The sequence below is a fragment of the Ictidomys tridecemlineatus genome, unplaced genomic scaffold (assembly GCF_052094955.1).
Source record: "Ictidomys tridecemlineatus isolate mIctTri1 unplaced genomic scaffold, mIctTri1.hap1 Scaffold_639, whole genome shotgun sequence".
In the NCBI taxonomy this organism is placed as follows: domain Eukaryota; kingdom Metazoa; phylum Chordata; class Mammalia; order Rodentia; family Sciuridae; genus Ictidomys; species Ictidomys tridecemlineatus.
Window position 1 is genome coordinate 114,655 of NW_027524431.1, and position 24,102 is coordinate 138,756.

Here is a 24,102-nt window from a genome sequence, read left to right on the forward strand (position 1 = left end):
AAAAAAAATTAGAAAAGTATAATCCTCTAAGAATGAATGAAACTCATAAACTTATAATGTCTATAATCAGCAAATATGGGCTGAATTAAATTCTTTTTTTGATAGATACTCAAATATATTTTATTTAAAAATCAATTAAAGCAAATCCTGAATCTGTAACTACTGTCTTTAAAACAATGTTTCTAAGAACTAGCTCTCCAGAACTGTAATATTAATTACGGCAATTTTAACAGTACATTTTAAGAGGTTTAAGATTTAAATAAAATTATAAAAGCCTAGTACTTTTTTTTACTGCTAGACCATATTCTTCCATTCTTTTAAATTCTAGAAAGTAATAGGATTGTTAAAACCTAGAACATAACATATCATTGTTCTTTTTATGTCCCCTAAGTATTCTCAAAATAGGGGCAAAAGCTTCAGTGTGAAACAAAATCTCTAAACTACTGAAGATAACTCAGAATAAAAAGAATTTGAGTCCTTTAGGAAGAATTCAATCTACATAACCTCCATTTAATATTAGAAGCAGCAGCTGTGTGTGTAAGAGGAAAACCATATAATAGCTTATGCCATTTTTAACCATGTAAAATAAAATTTAAGTCACAAACACCAATTTTGAATGTATCTTTAAACCTCTACAGGACACAAGGCAATGCTGAAGTTACTAAAACTTCTAATTTTAAAATAGCATTTAAATAAAGGTGATGTCAGCTAGGAAGATAGATTTTCAAGGAAAGGCAGATTTATTATTTTATTCAAAGCAACAGTAGTTTTCCCTCTAAAGCCTTTTTTGTATTTATTCTATTAGTAAGTTATAATGCATTCTACGTAGTTTATCTGAGCAGTTCTGAACCCACCCATAGTTGCCTCTCCTTACATCCATCTGGTTGATTGTACCACTTCTGTAGCAAAGCCCAAGGTATCTGCCCATATACAGGTTGTGTGGAGAATACTGTCCCCTGATTCAATTATACTTTTGTATCTCAAAAGTTTTAGAAGTCCTCTCCAGCAAATTGTGTTTCAGTTTAGTTACTAAAATCATTTAATTTGTGAAGCAGTAGTGTTTCAACCTGAAAATATTACTGCTATAGTTGTAATTATTGTCCAGTGACTCATCCCCTCCCACACTAGAAAGTAAATTTAAACAACTAATTTGTGAGATACAGATTGCTTTGTGTTAACTGCTTCAAGATAAAATCACCTTTTTTTGGGGGGGTTGGTCAATCAGGTCTGAATTAAAGCTAAGCTGACGACAATGTTCAATTTAAGTTTGTTTAATGCTGATGAAAGACATTCATATAAAGCATCCTCTTTTTTTTCCATATAACCCCATTCTTTGGTGGCAGCTGGGGTTGTGGCTCAGTGGTAGAGTACTTGCCTAGCACAGGCAAGGCCTTGGGTTTAATCCTCAGCACCACATAAATAAATCGAGGTTAAAAAAAAGCATTCTTATGTGAAGGATGCTAAATATTTCTTCATATAAATTATCACTTTGAGGGGCTGGGGTTGCATGTGAGGCACTGGGTTTGATCCTCAGCACCACATATAAATATAAAGGTACTGTGTCCATCTACAACCAAAAAAAGTTTGTTTTTTTTAAATTATCACTTTGATATACATATTTTATAGTATGAGAAAACAGAAAGAACAATGTATCAGTTTTGCTACATTTTAATAGTAGATTTTAAGGAAGCAACATCAAACATCAGTAACATCAAACAAAAAGGTACTGAGCACTCCACAGGGTACAGAGTAGAGTGCTGCCAAGCACCTTGGAAAGTTTACATGACATGGAGAAGATGAGGCCCTTCTCTTGAGAAGTTTACAGTCTGGAAATTTTGACTACTCAGAGTTTCGGTTGAGTGAACATTTTATTAAGGCAAATTCTTCATTTCCTAGAACTACTGTATACTGAACTATTTTTGCACTTGTGAAATTAACCCAATCCAGATGAAAGAAAAGACTAAATTTGGTTGAGAATTCTTTCAGGCTCATATAGTTTTATTAACATTCATCTAGTAAACAAAACTGACCTAACAGACAACTGAAAAATTAAAGACTAGATCTCTTGAAGTGCAAGGGCTAAAATAACTGTTATTCGTTTTAAAAAGCAAATTGATGGTATGATTAGGGTTTACACTAGTTTAAAAATAGGTCAAGTATTGCATTCCCTTCATGCATTGTTCATTTAAAATAGTGAATATTAAAATACATGGGTTCTACATGTAACCCACAAAAAAGCTCCTCACAAATCTTTATTTTCTGTGTATCAAATATCCACCTTGTGTACTATGACAGTTTTATATATGTCTCATCAAGTTAAAAGTAATGTAAATAGTGAAATTATAATAGGCTAATAACCTGCATATTTTCATATGAATGTCAATATATCTAAATAGGAAATAAATGGCAGTCGTATCTACCTATATTAAAAAAATAGAATATCTTTCCAAATTTTGCATACTCATCACTTTATAAAGACAAGGTATGCAGGTTTTAAGGTTTCACAATCAGTTGTCAGAAAAACAGCAGTTGTTCCTGCAGTATCTCATTAGCATCTGACTCAATTATTTTTAGATGACATGATTTAGACGACGTAAACCCACTCAAAAATTTGTAATTATTCTGAGAGAGATAGTTTTAATGTTAACCCTAGAATCATTTAATGTTAACCGTAGAAACAATAGCAATGTGATATAGAACAACTAATCAACATGACTAAAAATATGCTCACTTTCAGAAAAACAATCTGGTCATCTGGAAAAAAATCACACCTACAATCTGGGGAACACTCCCATATAAGATATTGATCTGATCAAGGCACACTATTTCTAAGTAGAACTATCAGATGAGGGTGAATTTAGGCCAGCTCTAAGGAACAGCCTAAAAGACAGACCATAACTGATCCAATTTCCTTTCAAAGCAATCTAATACTATCCTACCCACTTCAATTCAAAAGTTTGAAGTTAATTCAAATCAAAAGACCATATTGGAGCAAAAGTGAGCAAATGTGTAAACTCTAGCACATTCTTATTGCTGTATTAAGTTTGAAGATGAGCATACCTACCACAGCAATATTGTTCCAGGAAGCAGGGTAGGAACAGTGGTAAATTAGGAAACAGACTATTAATTGCACAATTAATAGAAAAGTAAAAACAAGTTTCAAAATCTACAATAAATCTGTATCTAAAGGAGTCATAACAATGAGGTGCTGGACTTTAGTTCTGTGGTACAGCTTTGCAATGGACTCACTGGCCTATAGATATGGTTCACTTCCTGCCTCCTGAAGGATGAATATGCTACACAGAGCTATGATGGTTTCTACTGAGTGGTAAAATTCACAGAAATTCCACATTACTCATGTCAGAATCATTCCTTGTGCAAAGTTTGATGTAGATGAAGATAAAGTGGTTTCTTGGTCAATAATTGCAATTTCTTTTAAAGTCAGTGGGTTTCTTGTATCTGTAACCACAATAGATTTAAAATACTTTGATGATTGATCTACTCCAATGTTACATTCTCGATAAGAGGGACTAAGAAGAAACATGAACTAGTAACCATTAGAACAGTATGAATCCTATATGTATATCACTTACAGTTCTATTACAGTTGGCCCAGGTTTAATCTCATCCATCTCCATGAAAGCAAAACACTTGATGCTGGTAAACCTTTTTTAGGCTTGTAGTGTTTGAAATCAAAGAAGATAGCTGCACCTAAGGAATTAAAACAAACAACATAAGCCAGAGACCACACATTTCTTATGTGTCACCAGAAGCCTATGATTTTACAAAGTAACATGTGTCAAACAGTCTGATGACACAACTGTTAATAACTCACTGTGGCTGTCACTCCAAGCTCTGGTACTAGCATGTCTGAGTGACATTTCTCCATATCATTTAATTCTACAAAGTACAACAAAAATGTATAGCAAGAATGTAAGTTATGTACACAGGTAGAATCATAAACTACCAAAGAATATAAAATATTAAATACCACAAGAAAAACAGAAGTTACTTAAGTATCAGCAGTACCTATAGAAATGGTTTCAATAAGCACCTGTATTAGATAGAATAGAAATTTAAGAGTTCCTTTAAAAAAAATTCTACCTTATATCATTTCTCTCCCTCCTGAAACCACGCCCAGATTGTCCTTTCCATATTCTTACAAACTAACTGCCAGTTATAGTATCTTTTTACCCAATGCATCTTATTGAAAGAAAAAAAAATAATTCTTTAACTGTTAGAAAGTAATCATTAGGTTCCTAAAAGGACTTAAGGTAATTATTAGGGAACCTGCTTCCTTAACTCTGTATTATGAGAAAAACTTCCCTATCAAATAATATTTAACCACATTTATTACACAACTAGATAATGCAACTGCTAATTCTCATATTTAAAAAAAATTTTTGATTTGACTTTAAGTCAATATTCATAACTATGTGACATAAGATCTTGTGTTAAGTATACTATGAACACAAACCCAGATAAGTACTGTGTCCTTAAGAAGTCAGTAACTGATAATTACAAACCTTTGGTTAATTTTTCAATATGCTTCTGGAGCTCAATGTCCACATTAAAATGAACATATGTATCTTCTTTTCTTGAAGCCACAGGAGTATCTTGCACAGGAGTTAAATCTATGTCATTCAGATCTGGAGAAACAATTAAGTTTCTGCTTATGAGCATTCACATATACAGACGGAAAATATAGAAACTGCAAAGGTTACAGTTCCTAAAGAGGCATGGAAAGAGCTGAGAGGAGATTCTCAGGCTAAGAGATTCCTATTTGGTGTGAGCAAGTATGTGAGAGTTGTTAAAGTTCATGGGGTATGTGGAGATAAATGAATATAGACTGGATAGGAGACCTCATGAAGGGGACAAGGAAGCCTTTACATGGCCCAAGTGGACAAAACTTGATCTTCATAGTGAAGTGGTAGGAAGCCTTTACATGGCCAAGTGGACAAAACTTGATCTTCATAGTGAAGTGGTAAAAAGAACAAACATGTTTTTTTTTTTTCATAGGGAATATCCCACTATATATTTCTATGCCAAAAAAATCTGGAGTATATAATTTGCCACAATGGAGCTCTGCCACCAATTTCTAACTTTGATCAAGTATATGACTTATTTAGAAAAGCCTTTAAACCTAACCTTATCATAATTTCCCTGTTAAGAACCAAAAATGGATGAGAACAGCCAACAAAAACCCTTTGGTTAATGAATAATTTTTCATATATATTATCTAAATTCTGGTTATACTGTTTACAACATACCCTGAATTTACAACAACCAGATGGCACGTTATATATAGTTTTAATTTTCCGGGTTTAAAAATCTCAGTTTAGTCAAATTCAACATGGACTCATTTAATAACTCCTCAGTGTTTATGTGTTATTCATTTATGTGTCTCAAAAAGCTCAAAAAACAATTTAGTACATTTAATAATTAAAAAAATATTTACATAAAAATATTTCAGTATAACATATGCAAAGGTAATTTAACATTTACAACATCATTAAATATTTTTGTGTTTTAAGTATACTTTCTCAATGAGTATGCAGTTTTATAAATGGCCTATCAAACAATGTAAATATTTTCCGGTACACTATATATTTGATAACTGGTAACCTCGGAATTTAAAAGTGTACCAGTATTAGTGCTGTGGATTATGTTCTTTAAATAAATGTTTTTCTTTGTGGTCATATTTTTCTTTTAATTAGCACTAATGAACCCATGGATCTGACTTTATTTCTGCAATTGATAAAAGTTCCTCCATTTAATTTCAGCACCGATCTGTTCCTTTGGTGCAAAACTACAGATTAAAATAAGCCGTTTGTACTAACTATAGTTATTTCTGTAAAATGGTATAATTTATTCCTTAATCACATCATCATCCCACGGGATTGCTTTCAGGGCATGGATGTTATGGTTGCACCCTACTTCCCTGTCCCCTGATTTTCATCTGCCTCTGTAGGATTCACCTAAGTAGATACCTCAGTAGCACAGGAAGAAGAAGGGGCTGAAGCAGGAGAGATGGGAAAATAGGAAATGGGGCTTTGTGGAGAGAAATGAATATAGACTGGATAGGAGAAGGTGAGGGGTGCTATTGTTAATCTATATCCTGAAGACTGTAGCTGCTGTTAAGGACAATGTGTATGTTTAGTCTGCACATTAGATGGAATCTGAAGAGCAAAAATCTATACAAACTCAAAAGCAAAAGTGAGTGTATAAGTAGGAAATATTTTTTGTAAGTCTTTCGAACTATGTTCTGTTATGATCTCTTCTAGGATTTTGCCTCATTATAGAATGCATTAAAGTAAGTTGTCACATATACAAGACCATCCCCTGTCAAAAACTTTGTCCCATATGAGAAAAAACATAATGCAATTTGCCAGTTATTTACCCTTTATACTAACTGTAATATAGGGATCGATGCACTGTCCAGTGTCTTTCAGACCAATTTTCTCAATCCTGATAGTGAGTAATGTCATTCCCGGTTCTGATGGCAACCTTGGTAATAAAGTACCTGGCAACAGAGAAACCTCAGTAAAAGTTAGCTCCACCAACAATTCAGAGTAAATACTTTGACAAACAGAAGATATAGCCTACCTCTTAGGAACTAGCTAGGCATTATGTATTTTTATTTCCGAAATTCATGAACATCTGATGTTATACTTTTTTAGAAAAATATTTAATTTTACACATAATATATCTGCATTTCCCAACCATAAATCACCTTTAAGCAGAAATAATCATTTCTATAATAATAGTATATAGTATGTATAATAAAAGTATGTTAAAAAGATTACTTGAGGAAGCCCAATTATACATAATTGTATAATATGCTCACATAATATTTATATTCCATATGTACTTCTATATTATACTCAGCATCTTAATATGAAGTGGTAGAACAAAGACGAGAAAAGCTTTTAAAATACTTGTTATACTGTTCTAAAGTCTGAGACATTTAATATCAGAGTTGATCAATACATTCTTCTCTTTAGTTACTCCTAATAAAGAAAATAATTTACAATTTGATATTTATGTTTTAATTTAACTATATAGTCTAACTTCTATTCTTCATTCTATTTTGTATGAGTTATTCTCTCAGAAATTAGTACTATAGAGACTGCCATATAAAATGGCCATTTGTATAACTGAACATTTTCCCCAAAACCAACTAAAATTTTTAAAACTAAAAACCTACCCAGAACAACATGACAACATTCACCCACCAAGGACATATGAAGGAAGAAATCAACTGTTCAGTATGTTCCCTTTTTTGAAACTAGCAATAGAGAACAGATGCAAATAAGCTGATTTTAATCAAGTATGTATACAGAACCTCAAAATACACTTAACAAAAGATTTTGGTTGATGTTTTTCAAGTTTCTATTCAACAATGTGTTATGCTACTTTTAATGATGAGTTATTTGAAATACATGAAGCAATAAACACACTACATTTGAAAATACACATTTGATTGATGGCAAATGTGGCTTGAGAAAATTTTGGGAGGTGATGGGAATGTTCTCAACTTGTATAGTGATGACAGATGCAAAACTCTATAGAGGTGTCAAAAATCGATGAATTTTATACTTACAGAAGGGAAATGTTATGAAATGCAAATTATACCTCAACAGTGCTGTTAAAAATGTATTACTTTCTAATTTAAACAAATATGAAGACAATACAGACAAATGCAATAATGGGAAGGCCTGGAGGCTGCAGTCCACTGTTGCATTAACAAACCTAAATGGGCTCAGGCTGATATCATTAAATATATACATAATACCTTTTATGCATCTTCTTTGATTGACAAATGAGGGTACTTTTAGAAGAGGGGCTTGTACCTGGACATCTGGGATGAACTTCAGAGAGTTAAAAAACACCTCTGAAATTTTATGAAAAATGTGAATATGTATACATTTATATTTATATACATACATATTCACATGTATGTATATCATATATGAATTTTTCTGCAGAAAAGTTCATTCTATTATGTAGTACATGGCTGTATAAATATGCTACAGTTTATGTACACATTCTTGTGTTGATAGACATTTGAATTACTTCAAGTGTTTGGATATAGTTAACAAGGCTATAATAAATACTCTTCTGAACATCTTCTGGTTCCCATAAGCACCCATTTCTGAAACAGAGGAATCACTAAGTCACCTGGCATGTTACCTCCATACCTACTATGTAATGACAATCCATTTCCCAAGGTGGTTGTGCCAATTTTTATTCCTAGCCCAAGTGCAGTAGTGTTCCCATTGCTCCACATCCTCACTAGGTACTGTTTTCTCAGATTCTTCATGTTAGCCAATTTTGGTATAAAGAAATCAATCATTTGAATTTGCATTCCTCTGAAGATTAATAAGGTTGAGCACCTTTTAGAATAAATCAAATATATGATTTCCTCTTTTCTGAAGTGTGTTCAATTATTTTGCTCGATTTTTTATTGAGATATCTATCTTATTGAGCTGTAGGAGGTCTCTATTATTTTGCTGGACAAATGTTTTACAAATAGCTTCTTAGTACTTTTCCTTTATAAAGACTTTTTGTTGAAGTAGAGCATATACATTTTAAAATGTACAAATTGTTAGTACAGTTTGCTGAACTTCCACAAAGTTAATACACCTGTATAACTAGTATCAGATCTAGGAAAGATATGATCAGCCTCCTGGGAGTGTCCTTCCCCCCACCATATCCAATTCACTCTTCCAAAAGATAGCAACCATTGCTAACTTCTAACACCAAGTATTAGTTTTGAATGTTAAGAATGACTTTTCTCTGCCATGGTGTCTTCTGATTATGATAAATACTTACTGCTAGTAATATCAAATTTCTTAATATCTTCCTTTACTATCAGTGCTTTTTATGTCATATTTAAGACAACTTACCCCACTCCAAAATCATAAAGGTATTATCTTGAAAGCATTTTATTGTTTTGCCATTCACACTTAATTCCATATGTCACACAGAATTATTGACTACAGTGTATAGTAGGGGCTTTAATTTCATTCAATTTCACATAAATACTCAATTGTCTCAGCACTACTCATTAAAAAGACTGACATTTTCCACCACTGATCTGCAGTCCCACTTCAATCATAAATCATGTGGCAATCACTTTCTGAGTTTTCTATTCTGTCTTACCGGACTGTTTATCCTCTTACCACTAATACAGTATCTTCATTCTATAGCTGCAATAAAAATTCAGATGAGTTTCAGAAAGAGTCTATCTTTATAAACTGCTTCTTCTAATTTATGAACTAGTATATATCTTTACATTTTAAAAATCATTACAATTATTTAATAGAATTTTATTTGACCTAAAAGCCTTCAGAAATAAAGACCTAGAGATCCAGGGAAAACTCCTGTTTTTATGTTTATGTTCCATGAAGAATGGATGGCCATGTAGAAATGACTGGAAAAGGGGGTGTGAGCTAATGGTAAAAGGCTGCCAGGGTCCCAGCAAGCCCTGTCTGGTCATCTTCTTGGCCTTCTTTCCTTCTGGACCTAAGGCAGGTCCTGTCTGGAATGAGGGTTTTTAAGAGAGGGGGGAAGGGAGGGTAGGGGGACAGGAAGGGAATAGCAGGGAAGGAAGGAAAGAGAGAGGGAGAGAGAGAGAGGGAGAGAGAGAGAGAGAGAGAGAGAGAGAGAGAGAGAGAGCACTTTCTAGGTTTTATGACTGGCTTTGGGAGAGAAGGGTGAACGGACAGGAGGGCAGGAGGAGAGCAAAGGCTTTGCTGCTGAGCTTGCTTTTGAGATTCCAATCTCCTTCAGTTAGAAGTTCTCAGCAGGCCAAACCCCACCCTTTGGGTTATCATATTCTGATCTGACCCTGCCCAACTTCCCCCTCTCCCTCCCTCCTCCTCCTTTTCTCCTTTTAAGAAGGGAATGTGTAGATCTTTCCATCTTTTAAGATCTTCTTTGATTTCTCTCTTTAGGGTTCTGTAGTTTTATTGTATAGATCTTTGACTTCTTTAATTGATTCTCAAGTATCATTTTTTTGAGGTTATTGTGAATGGAGTAGTTTTCCTCATTTCCTTCTCAGAGGCTTTGTCACTGATATACAGAAATGCCTTTGATTTATGGGTGTTGATTTATATCCTGCTCCTTTGCTGAATTCATTTACTATTTCTGGAAAGATCTACCTTGCTCTTGGATAGGCAGAATTAATATTATCAAAATGACCAAACTACCAAAAGCACTATATAGATTTAATGCAATTCCAATCAAAATCTCAATGGCATTCCTCATAGAAATAGAAAAGGCAATAATGAAATTCATCTGGAAAAATAAGAGACCAAGAATTGCTAAAGAAATCCTTAGCAGGAAGAGTGAAGCAGGGAGTATCACTATATGAGACCTTAAACTCTACTACAGAGCAATAGTAACAAAAACAGCTTGGTTTTGGCACTAAAACAGACTGGTAGACCAATGGTACAGAATAGAGGACACAGAGACTAACCCACAAAATTACAATCATCTTATTTTAGACAAAGGTGCCAAAAACATGCACTGGAGAAAAGATAGCATTTTCAACAAATGGTGCTGGGAAAACTGGAAATCCATATGCAACAAAATGGAATTAAACTCATAAATCTCACCATGCACAAAACTTAACTCAAAATGGATCAAGGACCTAGGAATTAAGCCAGAGACTCTTCGTCTAACAGAAGAAAAAAGTAGGCCCTAATCTTCATCATGTGGGTTAGGCCCCAACTTCCTTAATAAGACTCCTATGGCACAAGAATTAAAACCAGGAATCAATAAATGGGATGGATTCAAACTAAAAAGTTTTTTTTCTCAGCAAAAGAAAACAATCCGTGAGGTGAACAGAGAGCCTACATCTGGGAGAAAATTTTTACCCCTCACACATCAGATAGAGCACTAATCTCTAGGGTATATAAAGAACTCAAAAAGCTAAGCACTGAAAAAACAAGTAACCCAATCAAAAAATGGGCCATGGACTTGAACAAACACTTCTCAGAAGAGGATATACAATCAATCAACAAATATATGAAAAAAATTTCAACATCTCTAGCAATCAGAGAAATGCAAATCAAAACTAAGATACAACTCCAGTCAGAATGGCAGCTATTATGAAGACAAACAACAATAAGTATTGGAGAGGATGTGGGGAAAAAGGTACACTCATACATTGCTGGTGGGACTACAAATTGGTGCAGCCAATCTGGAAAGCAGTATGGAGATTCCTTGGAAATCTGGGAATGGAACCACCATTTGACCAAGCTATTCCTCTCCTTGGACTATACCCAAAGGACTTAAAAACAACATACTACAGGGACACAGCCACATCAATGTTTATAGCAGCACAATTCACAATAGCTAAACTGTGGAGCCAACCTACATGCCCTTCAGTGGATGAATGGATTTTTAAAAATGTGGCATATATACACTATGAACGTTTTTTAAAGAGAATAAAATTATGGCATTTGCAGGTAAATGGATGGCATTGGAGAAGATAACGCTAAGTGAAGTTAGTCAATCCCCAAAAAACAAATGCCAAATGTTTTCTCTGATATAAGGAGGCTGACTCATAATAGGGTAGGGAAGAGGAACATGGGATGAATAGATGGATTTTAGATAGGGAAGAGGGGAGTGAGGGAAAGGGAGGAGGCAGGGGATTAGCCTCCTAATGAATGTGGAATGAATGTGATGGACATCATTATCCAAAGTACATGTCTGAAGACACATATTGGATGTCAACCTACTTTATATACAAACAGAAATATGAAAAATTGTGGTATATATGTGTAATAAGAATTGTAATGCAAAAAAAACAAGTATATGTATAACGTGAATTGGCATGAACATACTTTATACAAAGATAAAAAAAGTGCTCTATATGTGTAATAAGAATTGTAATACACTCCATTGTCGTGTATTTAAAAAAAATAAAATCAATAAAAGAAAAAGAAGGGAATGGGGAGTGGGTAGGGAAAAACTGTGGAATGAAACCAAATTAACTTTTCAATGCACATATGTGAATATACTATAATGAAACTCATCATTTTGAATATCTATAACATACTAATTTTAAAAAATGTAAATAAATAGATCAGTAAAGTAGATGAAAGGGAACAGTGGGAGGGAGGATGGGGAGGGTGAAGGGACTTAATTGGAGCAAATTATATCCCATGCATTTATAATTAGTCCAAATGAATCTAATGTCAAGAATAACTATTATGAACAAATGAAAAAAAGAATAATGACTTCACTGTTTTTATAAAATGCATTCTCATAAACAATTCAATTGAGAGAAATGAAAAAAGTAAAAGAGAATGTACAATTCAACATCTCACCAACCATAACAATTATTAAGTCACTCTTCCATCTTTTTCCCTAATTTCAAGATTGCTCCAGTTTCCTTTTCCTTTTGATATTCTTTTATTTCTTTCAATAAAGGTTTATTTTCTACATAAAATTCTTATATTTCTTTTGTTGAATTTATAATAAGGTCCTTGATATTATTTAATACTACTATAAATATTATAATAGTTCATTTTCTAAGCAATTATTACTTGTTTGAGATAAAATTGATTTGTCTGTACAGATTTTCTATCCAGGAACCACATTATCTTATTAATGAGTTATGAATAGGTTTTTTGCATATATTCTCTATATATTCATAAATGTGCAAATAAAGAACATCCCCCCTTTTATATTTCATTTTCTTGTCCTAGTGCAGTAGCTAGAGCTTCCAAAACAATGCTGATGAAAAGAAATAATAGACACTCTTGTTTTGTTCAAATTCATCATTAAACGATTTTGGGCTGTAAATGTCATGTAGCCATGTTTTATCAGGTTAAGGATGTTTTTCTGTTCTTTGACAAGAATTGTTTAAAATCAAGGCTGTATTTCAAACTTAACTGAAAACTTTTTCTGCATTGTTGACAACTTTATGAAATCTTTCCCCTTAATCTGCTAATGTGAACTACCTTGATAAATTCTGCTAACAATAATTTGAAAAATCACTCATTAGTTCATGGAGATTTTCTGAATTATTTTCTACAGCATCCTATGTTTATTCAGTCAATCTTCATATGGCAGTTACTTTATTTCTAACTTTTTATCATTATAAAAAACACCTAAACAGAGAATCTTGTGTATATGCAAATGTTTCCTCCTCTTTTTCCTGTATTTTGGGGGTGCATCTTCAAAGTAAATTCTCAGGAATGGGATTGCTAAGGAAAAAATATGTACTTATATGTTGTTAGAGAATGCTCAATTCCCCTCCAAAGGAACCTCACCATTTTTCTGTTCCCACCAGTGATTAATAAGTACCTATTTCCCCTAAGACTCACCAACAGTAGCTTTAATTTCTGTTTTTTATTAAAAATAAAGTTGAGTATCTTTTTATGTTTAACGGATGTTTTTTAAATGTGTGTGTGTGTGTGTGTGTGTGTGTGTGTGTGTGTGCACGCTCGTGCGCTCGCTCATATTGTCTGTTCCTCTCATGTATTCTGCTTTGGTTATTACAATTAAAATTTTTCTTTATATATTAAGAATGTTGGGTTGGGATGTAGCTCAGTGGCAAAGTGTCTGCCTTGCATTTGCAAAATACTGGATTCAAACCCCAGTTCTAAAAAAGACAAAAAAAGAACCCACCCCACCCCACCCCCCAAAACCCCCAAGAATGTTACTTCTTTTATGTATTACCTCTTTACTACCTTTTTTGACATTCAAAAGATGATTGCTTTACAACTTTCAAAGTCTTTTTGATGTTAAGATTATTTTTTTCCAAGTTGATATTAAACTTGTTGTTACTTTGGGGTGAGTCAATTTTATAACCTGTCATCATCTAGGTCTTTCAGTTGAAATGGTAGGGCTGATGCTACATTCCTTACCAACAATCTTTTTGCCTGAGACTACACAGTAAGGTTTAATGTAATCATTATGCTTCGAATAATTTAATATGGAGGCAGTGATTTCAAGTCTGAATTTCTTGTTTAATTCAAGGTAGAATAGCAAACATTGTGTTCCATTATGAAGGAAGCTGAGTGTAATTAAGATCATAGATTACATAGAAAGGTGCCTATTTAAGGTGTTTCAGAATGGTCTATGATGTGCTCTCTCTCTCTGCATGGTCAACTCCTACATACTCAGTGAGTCCTAAATCTGGCTAGATTTATTGAATTCCCTCAGCCCTTCTTTTTTGCCAACCTATGACATTGGTGCACATCTCTAATCATAATCATGTGCTTTTGGCTCTGTCTTGCTGACTACACAATAAGCATCCTGAAAGGTGTGGGAACTGTTCCTTTTGTAGTATGCACAAGGAATAAACAGATCTTTGTTGAAGAAATATTTTATTGAATGAATGACTGAATTTTCAGTTCTAGAGGTTATCATGCTCTAGTAAACAAATGGCTAGAGAATCTATATCAATGAGTGAAGAAATAATAAACATAAAAGAAGATCAAATGCTAAAATAATACCATACCATCTATATGCATGTTTTTGCATCAAAGATAAAACCATGATAGTTGTAAATTGAGCCAATGCATTAAAAGGAAGATTTCTAAGTGAAGAATTAACATATCCAATTACATAGTGTAATATGAGAACAAGTCAACTACATTCATAAAATTCGAAGACTAACAAGGATAAGAAAGAAATCACTACACACAATCCAGTGTAAACTGTGCTATTCCAGCTAGATCATCTGCTCTCAGATCTAGAGCAAAGATTAGAAGAAATGTTCTTCCACATGGAATTGCTATGTAAATAAGAAATAGCTAACACTTGTGAGTATTTGTGATGTGCCACATACTATCCTAATCCTCTCATCTAATCCTCACAACAATAGTTTAGTTCTATTTTTCAGAGGTGAAAAGTGAGGCATAGAAAAACAAATTATCCATAATCACACAGAAGTTTGGCTACAGAGTCCATGCTTTTAACCATCATGTGTCATTTTAACATCTTTATTTTAATTGTCCCTAAAGCCTTAAAAGGAACTGCAGGAGAACCTCCCCATCTCAAGCTTCTGCAAAGTTCCTTTTGCCATGTAAACATAACAGTCACAGGTTCCCAGGATTAGAATATAGACATTTTTGTGAGGCCACTATTTATGCCTCATACTTTTAAATATGGAAAATTCTAAATGGCTACAGCTGTCCAAACCAAGTTTTCAATAACATCCCATGGATGTTATTGAGCTGTCACTAAGAACTCCAAGTAAGGGAGTGATTAAAAAAGAGTAACATTTGAACTTTGTACACTGGGCAATGCACATTCACAGGAATGGACAGAGACTGAGCAGCCCAGATAGCAATATGATAGGTCTTTAACACTCATATAGCAGTGAGCAGCAGGACTGTGTTCATTTGGTTAATTCCACTTTCAGTTTTTACTGCAAGACAAAGGAAGCCATTGATAGCTGGTGAGCCCCAAGTTGTACTGAACACAGAAAGCATGTCTTTTTCTGACTTATCTGCCCCCAACCACCTCTTATGCACCAACCAGAGCAAGCATGCTCTCACTGGTGTCAAAAAGAGTTGGAAGGAATTACTCAATTCAGTGTGATTTTCTGCGAGAGGAAGATTCTAAGCCTAAACCTAAAGACAACTCTGATAAAGTAATGACAATGAATTAGAAGGTTTGGAACCATTTTACCACACTACTGTAATAGGGGATACCAAAAAGTCCATCTTGTTGATGGAAACTGTTTATTAACAGGTGGTACTTGGGTAAAAACTCAAGTTGTTCTATTTCATTGTGCTTCATCTGTGGAAAACAATTTGTGAAGGTAGCTATGGATCCCCCAAATGGCTGTTTGTTAAACATAGACAAGTTCCCTCAAGAATGTTTTAAAAACTGTGTAAAAGCGTCTGACCTAGCCAAGAATGTTACAGCCACTGCCACTGTGGAGAGGAAAGGGAATTGTGCAAGTAAGGCCTCGGCCTCTGCTGGTCACCCCACAGCACTGACACAGACCAAGCAATGAAGCACCACTCTACCTGCAACAGGTACAGAAAAACAATGGGAGAACATCTGAAGCCCCCCACCCCCTGCCCATAACTTCTTTGTTCCAAGAGGATGCTGAGAAAAATGAAGGTCTAAGTATCAAGTAGGATGGCCATAGAGATCATGGAGAATCAGACAATGAAAGGACCACCAGCCTGAGGATGAGTCTGGAGTGACATGGATATGAAGGTCAATGGGATCCTTAAGACCCTGTCCTCACATGCAGAAGAGGAAGTCATTCTTTTCTTTCAACTTTTTTATTTTTGCTTTTTAAAAATTTCTATTGTTTATATCTCATATCATACTATAAGGACAATTTCTAGTCCAAAATTGGAAATGGCATGACAGTCTTCATTCCAAAATAGTACATCATTTTCTAGGTCAGAACATTAAAAGAGGAAAATTACCAAAGATTATATTTTTTAAAACACTGATTTGAATTTGCTTTTTACATGATATTGTACAAATGTTTGTCACAGGCATTTACTTCAATAAGAGGTGAGTCAGTCTTCATTTTGCCTTGGTGCTTGGTAAATTAAATGTCATGAATAAGGAGTACAAAATTTGTTGTCCATACTTTTAGGACAGAGATGAACCTGATATCTAAAATGTAAACTAAGCATTATCATATGTGTGTGATTATATATTTATGTCTTCTTTGTTTTAGATTTATCATACTTGTAATTAAATTCAGATGTTTGATACTACAAATTCAAAGTCTGTCACACACATTTTTTAAGTGCACATTTCTTTGTAATTTTAAAATCCAATAAAAATGATATATATAAAATAATATTTTCTATTATTTTGGGATAATTTTAACATAATTTAAAATAATGGTATTATCAAATCATTATTTGGTCATAACATTTTGTAAATGGCACAAAACATGAAATGGGTCTTAAAAATCTAGCAAGAGAAAAATTTTGCAATTTGTACTGCACATCTGCAATTTGTACACACATACAAATTGTGTGAAAATATGAAAACACATGCACAATTTCTTTTGGTTGGTAACTGATTAGTAGTTGAGAAACTGGTCCAACCTTTCAAGATAAAGAGTAAAATCATAAGAAGTTTGTTCACTTTGAAATTATATTAAAAGTTTGATAAAAATCTTAGGGGTCATTAGCATTCAAATAATAATATTTCTAGGTCTGTGAAAAATTATACCTGATTAAAGTTGTTTGTATATAAGTTATATGAATATATTCTTGTTTTTATTTTCTTTATTGACTGGTACTAGAAATATGTATTTTTCTGTGTTCAGAAATATGTGATTTGGATAATGGCTGAATTCTTAAGTGTAACCATCATATCTGGAAAAAATAATAAATACTCTCACAAAACCTAAGATGAATCAGTGGGTATATGCTTCATACACAGATGCCATTTAGCATGCAAGGAAGAGTTACTACAGGTGTTGGGTTAAAAATTTGAGTGGCCAGAGGACTTTCAAGACAAAGCAGGCCAGATGTTGCTTAGAGCCTTGATGAAGAGCATACTCAATAGAAATTTCCTATAAACCAATTTCTGCAAAGCTCTGGAGAAAACCTTTTGACTTCAAGTGACAAGATTCATGGATTAAAAAAAACTTAGCCAGACTTAGTGGTGCATGCCTGTAATCCCAGGAACTTGGCAAGTTAAGGCAGGAGAGGCCAGCCTGGGCAACTTAGCAAAACCCTGTTTCAAAATAAAAAAAAAATAAGTCAAAGAGCTGGGGATGTAGCTATGTGGTAGAGCACCCCAGACTTCAATCCCCAGTACTACAAACAAACAAGACAAATTATAAAAAAGAAATCTTAAAATGTTTCCAAAACTGCTTGAGAGTAATAGAATATTAACAAGCCTTAAAACTATTGAAAAATAGCTAGGAGAACTTCCAGATAACATTGAATGGTATTTTCCTTTCCTTTCAATATAAGTACATGACTGGATAAGGGACTCTGGCTCTGACTGTTCGGCTCAGTCTGAGAATTTGAGACTTTGAGAGAAAGGAAGTGCACGGAGAGCCAGAGTTTAACTGCACACTTTGGTAGTATTTACTGCTTAACCCTAAATATATTCTGAAATTCTGTGAAATAAGGATGCCCTAATATTCATGGAACAGCAATGAATATTTTGTTGCAGTTTTCAACTTCCTATATGCATGAGTAAGAAAAACACTGCACTTTAGCTGAAAATGAAATCCATATTTGCTTAACTCTCAAGTTCAACTCAGAATTGAATATTTATGCAGGAAAGAAACAAGTACAGGCTTGATATTAAAGAAGTAAGATTCACTCTTCATTTTGAGTTTCAAAAAACAGTTTTTGTACATATCTAAGACTATATAAAAGATGAATAACCAATACAAATTTAGAATAATGTTGAGATTGCTAGGCTTATGTTTAGGTCACTCAGAAATGTTTTTTTAAATTTTGTCTAAAATTGTGTCATGGCTATTTGTGCATGTGGTACTAGGAAACAAATGTAGGGCTTCACACAGGTGAGGCAAGCACCCTACCACTGAGCTACATCCCTAGTTCTTTCTATTTTGAGACAAAGTCTCTCTAAGTTGCCCCCACTGGCCTCAAACTTGCAATCCTCCTGCCTCAATTTCTTAAGTAGCTAGGATTATAAGCATATAATCCTGATCAGCTATTTTTTTTTATTTGTATTACTTTGGTTTATCATTTAGAAGCTTTAATATTCAAAATGATAAATAAGTTTTCAGGTAATAAATAATAGGTTATAAATTTATATCCTCTATTTAAATGAAATCTACTGAGATTACCTTAAGAAAATTAAACTACTATTTGTACTTAAGCCAGTTAGTGTTTAAAGCAGTACACAAAAGTTACTGTTTGTCTTATGAGAATTGAAGGCTTTGAAAATGATATTAATGTCAAAGAAAGGTTTAACAATTTTTTATTCTTTTCAAGAAAGGTTGGATAAAAATTCATTTTTAATTTTAAATGGGAATAAACTACTCTTGGTCATACCATAGTCATATATTATACTTCATCTCATTAGCTTAACAGTAGTAGTGTTTAGCATGTGTGTTTGTCAAAACTCATAAAGCTGCACACTAAAAAAAGATGCCTTTTATATATGTAAGGGACACCTTAATCAATATTTTTTCAAAAGATCATAATAAGCTAGATGCTATGGCACAAGCCTGTAATCCAGGTGACTTGGGAGGCTGAGGCAGGAGGATCCCAAGTTTAAGACTAATCTCAGCAACTCAGTGAGGCCCTCAGCAACTAAGTGAAATCCTGTCTCAAAATGAAAAATAAAAAGGGCTGAGGATGTGGCTCACTGGTAAAGTACCCCTGTGTTAAATCCTCAGTACCAAAAAAAAAAAATACAACAAACTTACAATTATATAAATTACATAAAATAAAGATAATAAAAATGTTATAATTCTTAGGAGCACCCTGCCATGATAATATAGACACAACAGCCTTATCATGAATGAAATCTTGGATGTCCACAGTATAACAATTTTCCCCATTCTACAATTAAGTTAAAGGTCAAATTGTCCTTCAATGACATTTTTAATTTTATAATGACACAGGCCCTGGAAAATATGATCGAAAATCAAATATAGCCAATTGAACTATATGTACTCTTTCTTACTTTGAGGAAAATAATTCAGGGAATAGAAAGGTTTAGTGAGCTTTCTGTATCTCTGAAATAAAATACCAAAATGCTATATCAGAATACAAAAATCTAATTACTTTGGGCTTAATCTTTCATAGCAAATAGACTTAATTTACAGAGTTTCTTTTCAACTCAGCAACCTGAAACCCATAAAGACCTTAATCTGTCCATTTCATGACTTACATCATCTGCTTCAAGGATCTTGTTTGCTACAGAAGTATAGCTAGTGAACAAATAATCAAACCAGAAATTTATAGAACTGGAATCTATTTCAAGTACAGCATGTGGTTTGAAAAGGAAATAAAAAATACAGAAAAATTTTAGCAAATTTATTTACCTCATCATCTCAGCAATCTTGAAATTTCCTACAAATATGACAAGTAAAATATAGCTCTTTCTTCATAAGGACAAACAGATTGGAAATAATTACCTTGTATCAAAGAAACACTAACAATAACATTTTATAGTGACTGTAATTTTTCCAATAACCCTATGGTGTAGGACTGTTAGCACCATTTAGAAGTGATAATGAAAATACAGTAGCCACCACTACCCCAGCAAATGAAAAGTATCATGCCAAATGCTTTGTATGTGGTGCCTTAATTTTCATTGTAACCCTATGAATTAGGCATTGTCAACATCTCCTTTTATAAAGAAAAAAGTACAGTCACTCAACTACTGATTGGCAGATGTTAGACTCAAAAGCGCAGGTATCTTGTTTGTCTAAGCCTATACTGTTTATATTTCAAACGTCTTCTACCAAAGAGTATTTAAATTACTGGAATATGACTTTAATTATGAAGTTTTCTGGATGATATGTATATTATATTTAATTATACCATAAAGCATAAAAAATGCATCACAATAGTACAGTGTTATTTCCACACTTCCAAAAAATGAACTAGTTCATCAGAAGTAAAAACTGTGCACTGTATAAGAACAGAAGAAATTATAGAAGTGGAAGAGGCAAAAAATTCACTCAGGGTGCTTGACTAGGGTATTTTACAACCTTGTCAAATCTTCCACAAATAAAAAGAACTTGCTATGTATTCTTTATTTCCCTGTTAAGGGCAACTGTATAGTATCTGTTCCTCCAGGTCCAGGTTTCACAATCATGTATGATTATTTAAAGAACAGCTAGATATATAAAGAAAAGAATTAACATAGCAAACAGTTACTCTAGAAAGCCTACTTACAATGTTGGTCCATGGCTAGCATCTGGGAACCTGGATTTCAGCAGGATTCCCATCATGCCCTGTTAAGAAGATCACTGTGCCTAAACCGTCCATGCAAACAATATGGTTTGTGCTGAACACTTGCTTTCTTCCTGGAGTCTTTAGTTTTGGTTCATGCTAACCCCAATAAGTGTCTTGTGCACTGAATCTCTACAGTGTTTCCCCAATAGACAATATTTTTCATTTTACAGGTGTGAAATAATGTTGAGAGAATCAAGTACATATTTGACTCTGCTGGGAGAGGACTCTTAGAAGTTTGGTTTCCTCTGGAATTTGCCTGTGTGCTTTTACCCTTTGCTAATTTTGTTCTTGTGTTTTCTTGTTGTAATGACTCAGAATACAACTGTGAGTACAGCTATATGCTGAGTCCTGTGGGTCTTCCTAGCCAATCACTAAACCCGGGATGTTTTGAGGATCCCTGACACAAATAGTAAGATACTTTCACAATAAACCATTAGCTACTGCTATCAGAATGGCCATGATAATTTGCTTAAGATTGGCAAACCTGGAGATGTTTTACCCGCCACTAACAAGTACAAAAGTAAGTTCCAAACACCTGACCTTGAATTATATAATGTACATTTTTTGTACCCACCAGGCACTCTAGCAGGAAAAGAATCAGGAGACCCTGCTCCAGCACCACCTTCTTCTTCATCTTCTTCAAATTCCAAATGCTCTTCCTCACCAGGGGCTGAAATTCTCCTATATAAAAAAGGACAGAAAAATTAGTGAGCTACTCCACTTAATACACCAGCTAACCCTCATAGCCACTAACTTCCCAGATAAGATGCTGATTATTAGGTTAATGTTGATATAAATGTCAATGTCAATCATCTCATTGCTACCAATGGTATCAGCCATATCACCAATACCAAATTTGATAGGGAAAAAATACAGAAATATTTGAAAAACAGGCATAAAATAGATAATAAAATCAGAAGATAAAATATGGATGCTTATTTATTTACCTTAATGGGACAGGCTGAACATCAAATGGAAATTCTTTATTATATGTGAGAATATTCTTTAGGACTAGAAAAAATACATAGACCAACATTAGACTTATATCATAATCTTAGACTTATATATTAGTTAGTCTTATATGTTATATCTTAAATTGATACTTTTAATCATATTTTATAGTGTATTAACCACACATTAATATATGTATTTTAAATTCCGAGCTTCACTATCATTTCAAGACTCTGCAATTGACTACTGAATGTCATAGCAAAATAAAAATGTCCATTGTGGACTGCAGGTACCAGTATTTTCAGAGTACTGTAAGATCTCCAAGGAAAGTCTCAGAGCCCTCATAGAAAATGAACCATAAAATAGTTCTCCAATGTACAAGGTCCTAGGTGATATGAGGTACCAGTGAAAGAGAATACCTCTTCTCCTGAAGTATTTTAATTAAAAGATTGATACTGAAGATGACTAATTAAAGAGAAATAGATAATCACATCTTATTCTTTATCCTCAGTAGATTTTCCTCAATACTTATCACACTGGTAAGGTTTGTAGAAGCAAGGTTATAATTCTAATATTCCTTTTATGATGAAATTTATTGTATATGTGTAAATACATATATACATGCATATATATATATTTTTTACACGTGTGTACACACACATACACATACACACACACACACACACAGCAGACTTTCTCCTCAGGGAAGTCATCAAACAACATAATGCTATTACCTCTTGTGTCCTGGTTGATTACTTTCTGGCATGTAAGCCTACAGACAGATGTTCTACAATTCTATCTGTATCTGGAAAAGTATTTTATGAAATTTATTGTTTCATTCCCCAATTTATGGGTTCCTAGTGACTACCTGCAATTATTTCAAGGTGAATATTTAGCATTATTAATTGTGCAACCCATGGTTTTTACTCTAATTACTCAGACTTTAATTTTGGAGTCTTGCAGATTTGAGTTAAAAGGAGTATGGCATATTGGATTCCTAAATAAGGAAATTCAAAAAGAACAGGTTGTAATTACATAACTTATTCCAATAGGAGTCAATCATCCAGTGAGAAAAAAGTTGGAAACTTGTACCTAGATTCTCATTACTCACTCTTATTCTCTCTCCCTTTAGCTCTTCCTCATCCTTTATCTCTTTCTTCATCTCAATAAATGCATACCGAGTACTCACAATGTTCCAATCACTGTTTTAGGTGCTAAAGATACACATAGTTATCAAGAACTCATATCTGGACCTTAGACCTTACTAAGGAAAAGTAGACAATAAATATGCCAACAAATAAACAAGATAATGTAAGATTGATTAGTGGTATGAAGGATACAAACAGGATGCTGTGTAAAAGCAGAGAGAACTTGGTGGAGTAGCTAAGGTAGACAGGGTGCCTTTCAAAACTATACTGTAAGAAGACATTTGAGCCAAGACCTGAGATGAGAGGAATCATCCACAAGTGGCTCTAGCATAAGGGCTTCCCAGGTATTAGAGAACAGGCTGGAGCAACAACAAAGGTTCCAAGTAGGAAACAGTTTGTCTTATTCAAGGCACAGAAAGGACTGTGGGAACTTAAGTCTGACAAGCAAAGGGGAAGCAGCAGGAGATCAAAGTAGAAGGTTTAGATCAAAACCTAGCCCTTCAATTACAACAATAACTTCAACATTTACATAAATACTCTAATCTTCCCAGTTCTAAAATGAGAATGCTACTTCCTTTACAGGCTAATGAGAGAATTACAGCCTAAATAAATTTATACAAAATGGCAAGGGAAAATCTAAAATGGACATTCACTCTCTCCATGACCTTCTTGATCTAGTTGACTAGAATCCTAATATTTCTTATCTCACTAAGAAGTACTGTTTATTTTTTAATATAAGAACATCTTTTCTATACTTCTGCATGATCATTGTTACTAAACTGTTAAATGAACTCAATATTAATAAGTAATATTAATAAATATTGATCACTTACACAACAATGGAATAGATACCAAGAATGGGGAGCAGGTAACAAAAAGATCATGTCTCACTCATATCAGAAACAAAAGCACAGAAATGATCATATTGTAATAAGAGTTTAATGAAATGGGCAAAAAAATCAACCATTAAAAATGTATATAACAAAAATTTTTAAAAGTTGATCCTGTTATGGTAGCATGTGTCTGTAATTCCAGGTACCAAAAGCCTGAGTCAGGAGGACTAGGAGTTCATCTGCCTAAGCAACATAGGGAGAC

General features: G+C 33.7%; 1 protein-coding gene and 1 long non-coding RNA gene across 2 annotated transcripts in view; both read right to left on the minus strand.

Moving 5' to 3' along the window:
- LOC144374319 (uncharacterized) overlaps positions 1 to 4,296 on the minus strand; it is a 45,129-nt gene extending 40,833 nt beyond the window's left edge. Inside the window, exon 1 of the long non-coding RNA XR_013433760.1 lies at positions 3,594 to 4,296. This is a non-coding gene — a long non-coding RNA (uncharacterized LOC144374319). The remainder of the gene's footprint in view (positions 1 to 3,593) is intronic.
- Positions 4,297 to 4,387: 91 nt separating this feature from the next.
- LOC144374317 (axin interactor, dorsalization-associated protein-like) lies at positions 4,388 to 21,944 on the minus strand. Its single transcript, XM_078037185.1, has 4 exons — positions 21,856 to 21,944; positions 21,483 to 21,589; positions 6,400 to 6,522; positions 4,388 to 4,648 (listed from the first exon to the last, which is right to left on the minus strand). Exons 1-4 carry the CDS (start codon positions 21,942 to 21,944, stop codon positions 4,518 to 4,520), a joined length of 450 nt encoding a protein of 149 aa, XP_077893311.1. The 3' UTR covers positions 4,388 to 4,517.
- Positions 21,945 to 24,102: the final 2,158 nt, after the last annotated feature.